Below are 12,889 nucleotides of genomic sequence, written 5' to 3' on the forward strand. Positions count from 1 at the left end.
GCGCCTTCAAACATCTCCCGTTCTTGCGCACTTCGACGAAGATGCCGATACCGAGGTTCACACCGACGCCAGTAACATCGGTCTTGGAGCTGTCCTTGTTCAACACCACGAGGGCCTTGAGAGGGTTATCGCCTATGCTAGTCGTACTCTCTCCCGCGCCGAGAGAAATTACTCCACGTCTGAAAAAGAATGTCTTGCGGTCGTGTGGGCCACCATGAAGTTTCGTTCTTATCTATACGGCCGCCCATTCAAAGTCGTAACCGATCACCACTGCCTATGCTGGCTGGCAAATTTGCGAGACCCATCTGGACGCCTGGCACGCTGGAGCTTACGGCTCCAGGAATTTGACATCACTATTGTCTACAAGTCCGGCCGCAGACACGAAGATGCCGACACACTGTCGCGTGCACCAGTTGATCCTGGCGACGCAGCGCCCGATGACGACAGAGGATTCCTTGGTACGCTGACCGCCTCCGACCTACTGACCCGGCAGAGGGCGGACTCGGAACTTCGCCCTCTCATTGACGGCCTTGAAGGTAGCGATACGGCTATACCTCGCCACTTCTCTCGACGTCTTGGCTCCTTCTGTTTGCGGCAAGGCCTCTTGTACAAGAAGAACTCGAGAGGCAACGATAGACCTTACCTTCTGGTCATTCCAGCCGATCTCCGAGGTGACGTTCTTTTCGCCTGCCACGATGAGCCCACATCTGGCCACTTGGGTTTTTCACGTACGCTCGCCAGAGTGCGGAACATGTACTACTGGCCTGGACTTTCTGATGATGTCAAACGCTACGTTAAAAGCTGCCGAGAATGTCAGCGCCGGAAAACGCCACCACTTAAGCCGGCGGGTTTTCTCAAGCCCGTTACAGCCCCTCGCGCTCCGTTCGACCAGATCGGTATGGACCTCCTCGGCCCTTTCCCTTTGTCGCAGGCCGGCAATAAGTGGATCATAGTTGCTACCGACTATTTGACTCGCTACGCCGAGACCAAGGCGATCCCTCGTGGCACAGCTTCCGAAGTCGCGGAGTTTTTCATGCACAACATCGTCTTGCGACACGGCGCCCCATCGCACGTCATTACAGACAGGGGGACGGCGTTTACAGCGCAGCTAATCGACCACATCTTTCGGCTGAGCTGCACAACGCACCGCAAGACCACAGCCTACCATCCGCAGAGCAATGGCTTGACCGAAAGATTGAACAGGACCGTTTCGGACATGTTGTCCATGTACGTAGATGTCCAGCACAAAACTTGGGATGAGGTCCTGCCGTATGTCACCTTCGCCTATAACACCGCCCTGCAGGAAACTACGCGCTTTACACCGTTCCGCCTTGTGTACGGACGTGAAGTTCAGAGCATGCTTGATGCCATGCTCCCGTGCCCAGAGGATGACCAACTCGACCCAGACGCCCAACAATTTGCCCAACGTGCTGAAGAAGCCCGTCAGCTGGCCCGCGTGCACATCGGGCAACAGCAGAGCACCGACGCGCGCCGTTACAACCTTCGCCACCGACAGGTTGACTACAAACCCGGTGACCAAGTCTGGGTATGGACTCCTGTCCGTCGCCAAGGCTTGTGCGAGAAACTGCTCTGCCGCTATTTTGGCCCTTACAGAGTGATCCGGCGTGTGAGTGACGTAAACTATGAAGTGGTTCCGGACGGTGTTGCGCAACCCCGACGCCGACAGCCCAGCTCTGACATTGTGCACGTTGTACGGCTTAAACCGTACTATACTCGGTGACGCAGACGTGTTGATGTCTTGGAACGGTTCACTTGCGGAACTTTGCTCGTTTTTTGTTTATTTTTTTTTTGTTACGTTGACAGCGCTCTTTTTTCATAAGGGGGGGAATAATGCCACCTAGCATTGCCAGGTGGCGCATAGCTGCTGACGACGACGAAGAAGGGTTCGCCCCGTGTGGAATCTGTCGCCCTTGCTGCCCCAGCTTGCGTGGCCTTGTCTGTCTTCACACTTGTTATTAAAGCCCCCCTTCGTCAACAAGTACGTTACAATATTCTGTAAGCAGCGGAAAGTGTTCACCACAGGCGAGTTGTTGTGCATCACAATATCCGGCCTTTGCTAAGGTACTTAAGCATTTGCTGCGCAAATGCGCAAAATTAACTGAAAGACAGAAATGAAACAGAAGAGGACATATACGAAGAAAGGGGATAGCTGACACTGTGTATTATCAATAGAACACTTTCTTTTTATTCAGAAAAGATAAATGCAAGAAAACACACTGCTCAGACATTCTGACAACACGATTTGTATGAGTAAAAAGGAAAGCAAACAATGCTCGCAAAAAAAGCCAACCGCTCGCTCATTCAGATAAAGAGTACGCCTCGTTTGAAGCTCCAGTGCAAGATGCTTGTCTCGATGGACTATAAGGGAGGTGTACCCAGCTTCTATCAGCGAGGCTTATTGCGCGATTAGAATAAAAACGACGCTTCCAGCTGTTTTTCGAAAGGTCAATGAAAACTGCTCGAACCTAAACATGCAGAAAATACACAAACGTAATACGAAGCAGTACTTAGAAATAAGTATACCTTTACGAAGAACACACTATTGGCAATACGCATGCTAAAATATCCTTTGCAGCTTGCATGAAATAACTTTTGACGCATGTAAAGGAAAGTCTTCCTCAATATTCAAAGCATTAAAAAATCTCACTGCATTTAGACTTCACAGTCTAATATGATTTATTTTTATTTTTATTTTTTATTTTTATTTTTATTTTTATTTTTATTATTTTTATTTTTATTATTCACTTTTTATTTTAATTTTTACTGATTATCAAAACACTTCTTCCGCGCTCCATGTGGCGAGGAGCATTTGAAAACCGTTCAAACTTACACTTGCACAAAATACAGAAAGTGGTATGAAGCAGTGCTTACAAACCCATGCACCTTTTCGAAAATGAACACTATAGGCAATACACACGTAAAAAAAAATTCTTGCTGCTTGCATGGATTAACCTTTGTCACATAAAAGAGGAAAACGATCCCCAATGGTCAGGAAATAAAAAAAACTCAATGCATTTTGATTTGAAACTGTTGTAAGTTTAACATGTTTGTTAATTTTCAAGATTCTTCGTTATCGTTCCATGTGGTGACGAAACTCTGAAAGCACTCAGGGTGAACGATGGCTTTAGGCTACAACGCGCATCCTCACACCTTAAGTGCGTCTTTTCTGGAAACCTCAAGCATGTGTTCTCCAAACACTAAAAGCGGCTCAGCGTGCAGGCGCAGAATCCCGGAGGAAGCGGCACCGCCCCATTGGACACGATGTTCCGCAGAACGCACATCGCCTCGTCATTGTCCACGACGCCCCAGGCGACCGGCCCTGTCAGGAACTCCCCGGCGGTCATGGTCAGGAAGCGCAGCTTCGCAAAGAATGGACGCATCACATCTTTCAGCTGGAGCGGGGAATCCGTGCCGAGGCTTTTGGCGCACTGCTCCTTCGACCAGCGCATGACGGCTGTGGCGACCGAGATCTCCCGGACGTGCCTAAAAGGCAAGAAAAGCAGTAAAAGAGGTCTGTTAAAGTATTATAGAGCGCAGTGTGCAGACGAGAAGACTGTAGGACGATTAGCCTTACAGTGAACATGTAAACAGTTGATGCACCTGCGTCTCACAATGTAGACGGAATATAACTGCCATAGCATGGACCTAGAAGGCCACAGCTCTCCAGGTTTTTGAAAAGCCGCCTTAGTACCACACTCTTTTGATTGCTCCAGCTTTCGAGAGCTCTCTGCTGTCTACGCAACAGACGATGAACGACCGCCAGGCGGGAAACTGGATTGCGAAACAGTTAACGAATTTTTTCGTATATTCTGCCGACGAAGCTTACTCGAGAAACAATGTAGCGAGTACGACAAGGTTAACAAGGGTTATTAAAAGCTCTGGTGAGCCACCAGAATCTGCTGGAGGCTTATTGACACTTGGAACCCTGAGATACATTTACAAACTTCGAGAACACCCTGTAGCGTAGGAATATTATAGCGTGAGAGTCGGCACCGGATACTATTAACGATAATCACAAAAAGAACGCAGATAGCTACGAAGAAGAGAAAAAAATGGCGGAGGGAGAAAGGAAGCAATGGAACAAGAACGATGAACAAATAAGCAAAAATATAGGAACAACTGCACTTCCTCATTGCGGTGATTAATATGAAAGAGCAGCACTTTTATAATTCGTACATAGTGTGATAAAAGAATGCTGACTTACATACACCACATCAGCTGGACTCATAAAAGGAATACTGCATTAATTTAGTCCAGAATTCATTTCACGTGTTTCAAAACTGTGCTCTCTTTTGTTCGAGGCAGTGTATGCGGTTTGAAGTAATTTCTCTTGTCAATGCCTTTCGAATTAGTGCGTTCAGTTCCAGCTTTTGCTTCTGAAGCCTTGCACGCAAAGGCTCCATTTCAATATTCTTTCCTTATTTCGCTTATGATTTCATGTCTACAATACAGCCTTGATATAAACCTGACTTTCCGGTTTCAGATTTCTCAGCTGTGAGATGCTGCGAGTGCTGATGCCACACAGGGGATGCATATTCTCAGTGAGGCCTTAGCAGGGATTTGTATGGCGCTGCATCTTTATAAACCTTGAGGGGGCTGGACATACCTAATATTGTCAATTACGAGGCGGAAGATGTGCTCTTCTGCTTCGGCGAGGTTTTTGAGAGACAACACTGCAAGTGCAGGCGACTCCGACAAGGACTGCAGTACTCCTGGTAGGTAGGAAACCCAGTCCGGTTCGCCGGTCAGGCTATAGTAGTCAAGGTAGGCGAAAAGGTTTGAAGGAACCAGGTTTCTGCGTATGTAGTCGGTGCATCCGCTGCTTAGCGACGCTATGTGGTACTTCCTAGAGGCTTCTCGGGCATGCAGTGCGTCCAGTACAGTGCTGATGCGGGCACAGCCAGAGTAGAGGTACCTGCACCGTATGCATGGATAGATGAAAAGATAAGAGCATCACCTCTGAAGCGGGGTGGTGACAGACGCCAACAGCGTCAGGTTTTTTTAGTCCCTTTTTTTTCAAACTTCAGAAAACTACCTGTAAGAGCCACATATGCAACGAACCCTCCTTCCGTTCCCCCCCCCCCCCCCCGCCACACCAATCCGCCCAAAAAAAGATAATCAAGGTGAATACCTCTCCCAATTTTCTTGACTGCACTCGTTGGCCAGGCACTGGAGGAAAAGCAGTTGAAACCCCCCGTCGCCCGACCATGAAATGACGTATTTCTCTTGACAGCTAACAGCCCGGGACAAACAGAAATTCCGCCATTTTTAGCCCTTTCGAGCGCCTTTCTTTGTTCTGACCGAAATCAAGTAATTTTTTACCTGAGTAGTATATTCAAGCCTCGGGAAAGGGAATTTGTTAGTTTTTGAGCGTGTAAAACCAGCAGGTAAGTTTTTAGAACAATGTGCAGAACTCCATACAAACTGTCAGATTTGTAGGAAAATTAACATCTTAATGTTCTCGTGTGTCATGTAAGGACCCTAAGGACCGTGGAATCATTTTCTGTTTCGACGATGCACATTATGTTCAAAATTGAGAAAAAACAATCGATGTTTTTTCTCGCGGCAAAATCTGTCTACCCACAAATGGCGAACAAATTGCTACCTACTTCACTGTTACGTGAAATATTATTTGCTGTGTGTGATTTACAAGGCACAAAAGACCAACTTATTTTCGATGGGAAGGGTGCTCAGTTCGAGTGAAACAATGAAATCACGTCCAGGTGCACCAGTCTCAGAACATGCTGCGAGTTTGCTGCGCACACAATTGCGTAAAAAGCGCCTGAAAGGAATGTTCCTTTGTGGTGTCCATCGTTCGCTAACAAACAGCTCTAGAACGCGTTTCGTTTCTTCCCGCTGTTTTGAGCATGCGAATAACCTCTGAAATAAAGTAGGATAGTGCCTGTATACTTGTTATTCCCCCTGCCCCTGTCGTCCACAAATGAATCTCTGGCCACTTTAGGTCTAATCTTGCTCTCTGGCACGTGCGCTACACAAGATGGCGGCTGCCTGCAAAAAGAGGGTTGTGCTTCAGTGCTCCTCACCTAAGCATGATCTCGAAGCCCTTTGGGTGGACATCCGTTACGTTGACGACGTCCCCTTCGGCGAAGTCCCCGAAGAACATGACCTCGAAAACCCCGCTACTCAGGGCGAGAAGCCGCTTGTGGGCACGAAATTTGCGTTCGGGAACATTGGGAAACACAGCCGAGCGAACATTGAACTCGACGTCCGTCAGGTAACCGCTGTCGAGAGAGGCCTCTAGGTCGATCTGCAGCCGGGTGTTAGAACATATGAAAGGGAGAGGGGGGGTGCAGTGGGACAGCATGAAACAGATGTTAGAGAGAGAGAGAAAGGAATTTTAATGAGGGAAAGGTGGGGAGGTCGGCCGGTGGTAACATGGCCCTGGCCTGCTACTCCACACAGGGGAAAGGGAAGAGGAGGAAAAGGAAAGTGCGAATGAAGGCTGATGATGGCATAATACAATGAGTTTCTCGGGTGATGTCTACACACACACACACCACACACACCACACTGGCTGCCGCGCTGAGTAATGGTGCGCAGAATATAAAGTTTCAGAACCTAGTACGTGGTGCGTATGCTGTCGCCCGACAGAAAAACTCCCAATCAAGCCACGGGAGGCATATATGCTGAGTCTTGATTAACTAAATGTACAGAAGTCGGTGATAATGCGTGAACTTCGGCTTTAGTTTGCCATCGTGCTTTACTGGTAGTTCTAACTTTGCCGCTAGGTCTTGCTTGGGGATACTCTGGGCTCTATTGATGTTTCCGTATTTCATCGAAACTTTTAATACAAGTTACCCTTTTTGTCTTGAACATTTATATCAATTTCTGCATGTAAGTATTCCTGTGCTTTGTTTGATTTGACGTGGACTTCCAACATCGCTCATTTCGTCACCTAAATTTGGGTTGACCTCTACGGGCGACGTTTATCTTGCAACATTGCAAGCGCGTACTGGCTGTTGGTATATACTTCACACTTCCTAAGGAACGTAAGGCGAGTTTTTTTTGCCTTTTCAGAAATTTCACGCGAAGTGTACTCGCTTACAGCTCCTACTCACGTGTTTAGAGTACAAACAAGAATTTCGATGGTAATATTTGACCATATATTGCCACGTTATGCAAAAAACTACCATCTTTGATCGCGCTGCGAAGCTTCCATCTTTTCTCCCTTGCTGGTTAAATATATTTCATCTTTCCAGGAAACGTTTTGCAGAAACTAAAACGGGGGATTTCGAGACACATAGCAGACTAATCAGCTGAAAGCGTTTATTTAATCAGTTATGTTCACACATTTGCGAAGGTTATGTCTGCAGGAAACAAATATGAGGGCGATTACAATACTCCCTAATGCATGATTTGAACGCACCTCTGTCTGATTCGGCGGCTCGAACGGCAGGTTCCTCGTGAAGGAGGTGCACAGCACCCAACTTTCTGCCGCACCCTGCCATACGTGCCTTGTCTTATCACCAAGTCTGTTACCCTTAACGGCCATCTGTTATCTCGCCTATGCATCACATGCCTCAAGCTCATTTCTTCTGAATTTCAATTAGGATGTCAGTTATGCGCGTTTGTTCTCCGACGCACTCTGCTCTCCTACTGTTTGTTATAGTTACACTTATCATTTTCATTTCCACACTGTATTGTTCTCATCTGATGCGGGACCCTTTTGGTTAGATCCCACGTTCCTGCCTACAGTTGAGCGACAGCAAGATATTGCTAGTAGGGCTGTGCGAATATTCGAAATTTTCGAATATATATTTCGAATATTATATTTTCAGTATTCGTATTCGATTCGAGATCCAAGTATTCGTGTTCTTTCGAATATTCGACCCTACGCGAATATTCGTATCTAGCCGAATATGCATTGTGAGCACCGGCGTTCATTTCGGTCCGCAAGTCCTATCGACAGAGACATAGCAGCATGGCGGCGCCCAGAGCAATGCGCATGGATTCAGTGCACTGTAGCATGGATGAAGGAAAATTTTTCCATCCAAGGGCCAGCCGTAGCTGACTGCACTGGTGAGCTTTTTTGTGGCTATACCTGCGAAGCTGCTATAGTCAGAGCTGTGCATGAAGTACCTCGCAATACGTGCCAGGTCAGTGCCAAGTGAGAGGGCATTTTCTGTTGCTCGAGGAGTCGTTTCAGCTAGAAAGGAACTACTGCCTGACCATGTGGAGCAGCTGGTTTTCTTTCACGACAACCTTTTATGTTCATCCCAGCAACGTGTTTTTGTGCTGATGGCAAGCTAGCCTTAATCAATGCTGTGTACTAGCCATCCTCTCTGATATTTCCTCTTTTCTAAGAACAATGTTCGAGACTTTGATACTTTTTGTGCAGCCACACACACTTTTTGTTTTCATTCAATCATCGATAGCTGAACTGTGATGTTCTTGGGTGCTCAAATAATTGTTTTGTAGTGGTTAAATGCGTCTGTCCTTGATTATTCGATATTCGATTCGATATTCGGGATCAAGTATTCGTATTCGATTCGTATTCGAAAAATTTGATATTCGCACACCCCTAATTGCTAGCTTTGCTTTTCTCTTTAGAGATATTGGACACTGCCATTAATTCTGACATTACTTGTAAAATATGCCCAATTCTTAGTTTTTTACTCACATGATCCAGGTGTACAATCACTATCTGCCCTAAGTAGACGTTTACCCTTACCACTTGCATTGTCTTGCTACAAATCGAAAACTGTTATTCTATTCCAAGACTGTGGAGTAGTTTAGCTTTTGGCATGTTAATTTTTAGACCCGTTTATGCATATCAGTTTTTTTTAGAGCAGCACTTACTACTATTAAATAGCTAACTCCAAAATTTCTACGAGCGGGAGGTGGCGCAAAGAGAGAGAGAGAGAGTGAAGGCGCCACAGCACGCGTTAAGCTTCGTCTCCTCCCCCCTGGCATTCTCGAGAAGGCTCGGACCTTCTCGAAATCGTGGCCACCCGCGCCACCTCGCCAAGGTCGCAGAGAGAGGAGGGCCATGACCCTGCGCTAGGACGTGCCAGCAGCAGAGATCGCCTCTCTCATTCCGCTCGCGCCCCTTAACTCCCCCCCCCCCCCCCTAGCTCTTTTACGCCTTCGACGCCGGCGCGGCTTAGCCCAAAAAGAGCTGCCTAAAAGCTGAGCTCTAAGGATAAAAATAACTCACTTATTTGTCGCGATAACATTATCACTTATCTCACGTCGCATTTGAATTAATGTGTTGGCGCGAACTATGGACCATCGAGTTAGTTACACCACCGCAGCCCTTGCGAGCAAGCAGACGTTTCCAGCTATCTTGTTCCAGTCCAGAAGGGTTCGAGCCCCGACTTAACTGCGCCCTCCTCCAGGCCTAGAAATACAACAAAAGGCGTGGGGCCGCTCATTGTCCGCAGCTATGGGCTTGCGTTCTGAGAGCAGTTGAACGGGTCAGAACCGGCACAGCATGCCCGCATTTCCTAAGGGCCGCTTTCACGGTGGTACCTTCACTAATCCTTCAGAAAACGGGCAATAAAGGTGGTAAAAGAAGAACCTTCTAATCAATTTTACTGCAGTAGTAATGTACAGCATTTCTGGTATTGCTGTAACGAAGAGGCATTGTTATTGTAGCAAAATCTGTCCATTATATCGCAGCCAGATTTCAACACAGCCTTTTGCAAATGCTTGCACCTAATTTGTCTGAGTTGCAAAGACACTTGGTTTCCTCCAGAGATGCAGAGTGAATGTACAAACAATGGTATAGGTTTTCGTACAACCACTGAAGGCCCTAGTGATTTAGCTTCCGGAGCTCTCAAATCATATATGGCGAGACGAGACAGCTCACCACTAAACATGGCCGCTTTGTGTGGCACTCCCTACGAGGCGGGAGAGCATCCAAGGGGGAACGATCTCTGACGGTGGGTCTGCTGCATGGACTGTTCGTCACAATACCCCGAGTGCATACACGCAAAATTACTTTCAGAAGTAGAAATCTTGTAGAAGTTTAAAGCCTATAAATGTTGCAGAAATAATTAAGTTACAATAGAAATTACTGCTGTCAAAATGCAATGACATTACAATTACTTCCCAAATGTAATGAAAATTACTTTGACATTACTTTTATGCGCAGCATACTAAAATAGCCCTACCCAGCTCCTCGAGCGCGGCGGTGTCGTTACCATTGACCTTTCGTGACCTCCATGTCATACCACGTGATGCGTGACGTCAGAGTAGATGAAAAACGGGGGCCCAACTCTCGCCGTCGCGCGAGGCGTCGTGACCAAGGATGACCACGTGGTGCGTGACGTCACAGCAGATGAGAAACGGGGGCCCAGCTCGCGCCGTCGCGCGAGGCGTCGCGACCAAGGAGGACCACGTGATGCGTGACGTAACGACATAGGAGAAACGGGGCCCCAGCTCGCGTCGTCGCGCGAGGCGTCGCGACCAATGTGTTTCCTGCTCCTGCCGCTAGGTGCGCTGTAGTGAACACGTGATTAGGGCGCCTCGATACACGCGCCGCCGTTCAGGGTGGTGCCATCCTTTGACCGCTCCAACGCCGCCTCTCTCTCCCTGCGGCGCCATTTTGAATCACAGCGGTCGGTCGGGCTGGTCTCAGTTGCTTGGTGCACGCAGCTGTCCGTTTTTCGAGGCCCAGTGGCTGCGGACGATCGCTGGTGGCTTTATTTGTTTGATAGTGCTCTACCGCATGACTGAGGAGCTTCTCAAGTCCACCGAGGCAGCATGACGGGTTGTTGCGTGCCAATGTGCGCCGGGTCAACGCGTAAAGTCTGCGCTGTTTTCGCTTCCCCCGAGACTCCGAGCGAAGGAAAAAATGGGAAGCTCATCGCCGTTGGAAACCAATATGCCCCCCCTTATGTAATGCCTTCGGGCCTTTAAGGGATCAACAAATGAAATGAAATGAAAGCGGGATCAGCCCTAGAGTACATTGCTTTAAATGTTACACCTCACTATGCTTTTTACCACTCTGTCTCGTTCTACTATTTCGTGGTTTGCATCTTTTTTTTCATACTTTGTTTTCATGTTTGCGGCGAAGGTTACACCACACTGTGCACAACAACATTTTCCCCCTAAGTCTTGTTGACTTATTTCGTGGTTTGAACCTTTTTTCATGCTTTGCTTTTATGTTTTCCTTTAAGGTTACACCCCACAGTACATGCCCCACTTTCCTGTCCCAATGTCTTGCTTACTTATACTGTAGTTCGTGTTTTTTTCATGACCTGCAATTACAGTTGGAATTAAATGAATAATTTGCATTGTCCTTTGTTTTGTTCTCTGTGCCCTCTGTAAGAGAGTGGGCTGAAAAGCGATGTTACATATTTGTCTTCATCAGTAATAAAGATCAACTTTTAGGTAGCAGTTATTTTTGAAAAGCTAACCCATCAGCACAGAATTTTGTAGACAGAATAGGAAATACACGGATAGCCAACGTTAAAAACCGCGTTTTTTAAAGAAAATCCTCTATGGTCGATTTTTTGAAAAGCCTGACTTTTCAATGTCGATTAATTCGATTTCGAATTTAAAATTTTCAGAATTAGTGGAGTTTTTTAATGACTAACATCCACCCTTTTTTGAGCAGGTTGAAATGCATGGTTTATTAATGAATACCGATTGACTGGAATAAAATATCTATGAAAAAATATGTGTAGAATGGTGTTTCACAAAAGTGAGGAATCGCAGGAGAGCAACCGGTGCGTATGTCCATGGCGCAAGCGAAGTGTGCATGCGAGCGCACGCAAGAACATTCGTCGGTGGTTGTGCGCTCCGCATAAAAATGAAACGAGCGAGAAACTTCCAGTAATCCTTTATGATATCGCCAACGAGGGGCGATTCATTTTCTTTGGCCTCGAGAAAGAAAACGCAGGAGCAGTGGCAACGTCGGTATACGGCGGCATCATTTGTATATACCAGCGCCCACCCCATAAGCAGATGTAATTGCGCCCCTGTGAGCAATAAACGGGCAAGCAACTCGCAGTTACCTTTTGAAAGATTAGAAAGTAGACAGACACCAATTTTTGCGTGAAGAAGAAACGGAAACAGCCCGCGCGACGATAGCGAAACCAGCCGTAGCACTCGGGCGGCTGACGACACGCGGGCGTTAACAGAACTTGGGAATTGAAATCCAAAATATCGTGGGAAAAACAGAGGCAGCAATTTATTCTATCCGCATGGAGCAGCAGCACCTGCCCGGCAACAGATCTTTAAAATATTAGCGCGTTTTTCAAACCAACAGACGGAACAGTAAATGTTCAACCTCGCCCACCTGGGGCTGTAAAATTAAGTCATGCAATTAGGCCTTCGAGCCTCGGATGTTAAAATGGCTATTATGAGTGAAAAGATACTAAGTGCGATGTTGATGAAAAAGACTGTTCAAGTCAAAAGCACTCTCACGCCCGCCGAGAGTAAGAGTGGCGCCGTTACACACGCTAGCGCAGCTGATCCTGTGTGATTCAATATGGCGGCGCCCGCGATGTTGTCTCCACCCTGAACGGCGGCGCTGGCATCGAGGCACCCTACACGTGATGCTGGAGCGGCGGTATACAACGGGGTGCGCCTGCCTCTGCTAGGCGTACACGGGATAGAGATGCCTCCTGGAGACAGGGCTGCTCGTTGGAATGAGAAGCAAAAGTTGCGGCGTGCTACAGAGACTGAAGAAGAGCGTGAAGAACGTCTAGCCAAGTGGCGTGATCGATATGCAACTAGGCGACAATATGCTTCGCATCTGACTAGGCTTAACCTAAGCTAAGCCTCAGCCATTTTTTAATTCGGACGCATAAAATATTGCGCACTGGTCACAAATCCTACAAAACTTTCAGATTTCGTTGTTTTTTGCACCGCCACTGAGTCTATTTTGCCCCTCTTT

General features: G+C 47.2%; 1 protein-coding gene across 1 annotated transcript in view; it reads right to left on the bottom strand.

The window, feature by feature from the left end:
* Positions 1–3,146: 3,146 nt before the first annotated feature.
* The window catches only part of LOC149333609 (BTB/POZ domain-containing protein 2-like), a 37,037-nt gene continuing 27,294 nt past the window's right edge, over positions 3,147–12,889 (bottom strand). Inside the window, exons 2-4 of the mRNA XM_089557759.1 lie at positions 6,066–6,289; positions 4,628–4,936; positions 3,147–3,504 (exon numbers count right to left, since the gene is read on the bottom strand). Coding sequence (XP_089413885.1) covers positions 3,219–3,504; positions 4,628–4,936; positions 6,066–6,289 — 819 coding nt within the window. The 3' untranslated portion in view covers positions 3,147–3,218. The remainder of the gene's footprint in view (positions 3,505–4,627; positions 4,937–6,065; positions 6,290–12,889) is intronic.

Source organism: Amblyomma mixtum, chromosome 8, assembly GCF_055824585.1.
Source record: "Amblyomma mixtum isolate Tamu chromosome 8, ASM5582458v1, whole genome shotgun sequence".
Lineage (NCBI taxonomy): Eukaryota > Metazoa > Arthropoda > Arachnida > Ixodida > Ixodidae > Amblyomma > Amblyomma mixtum.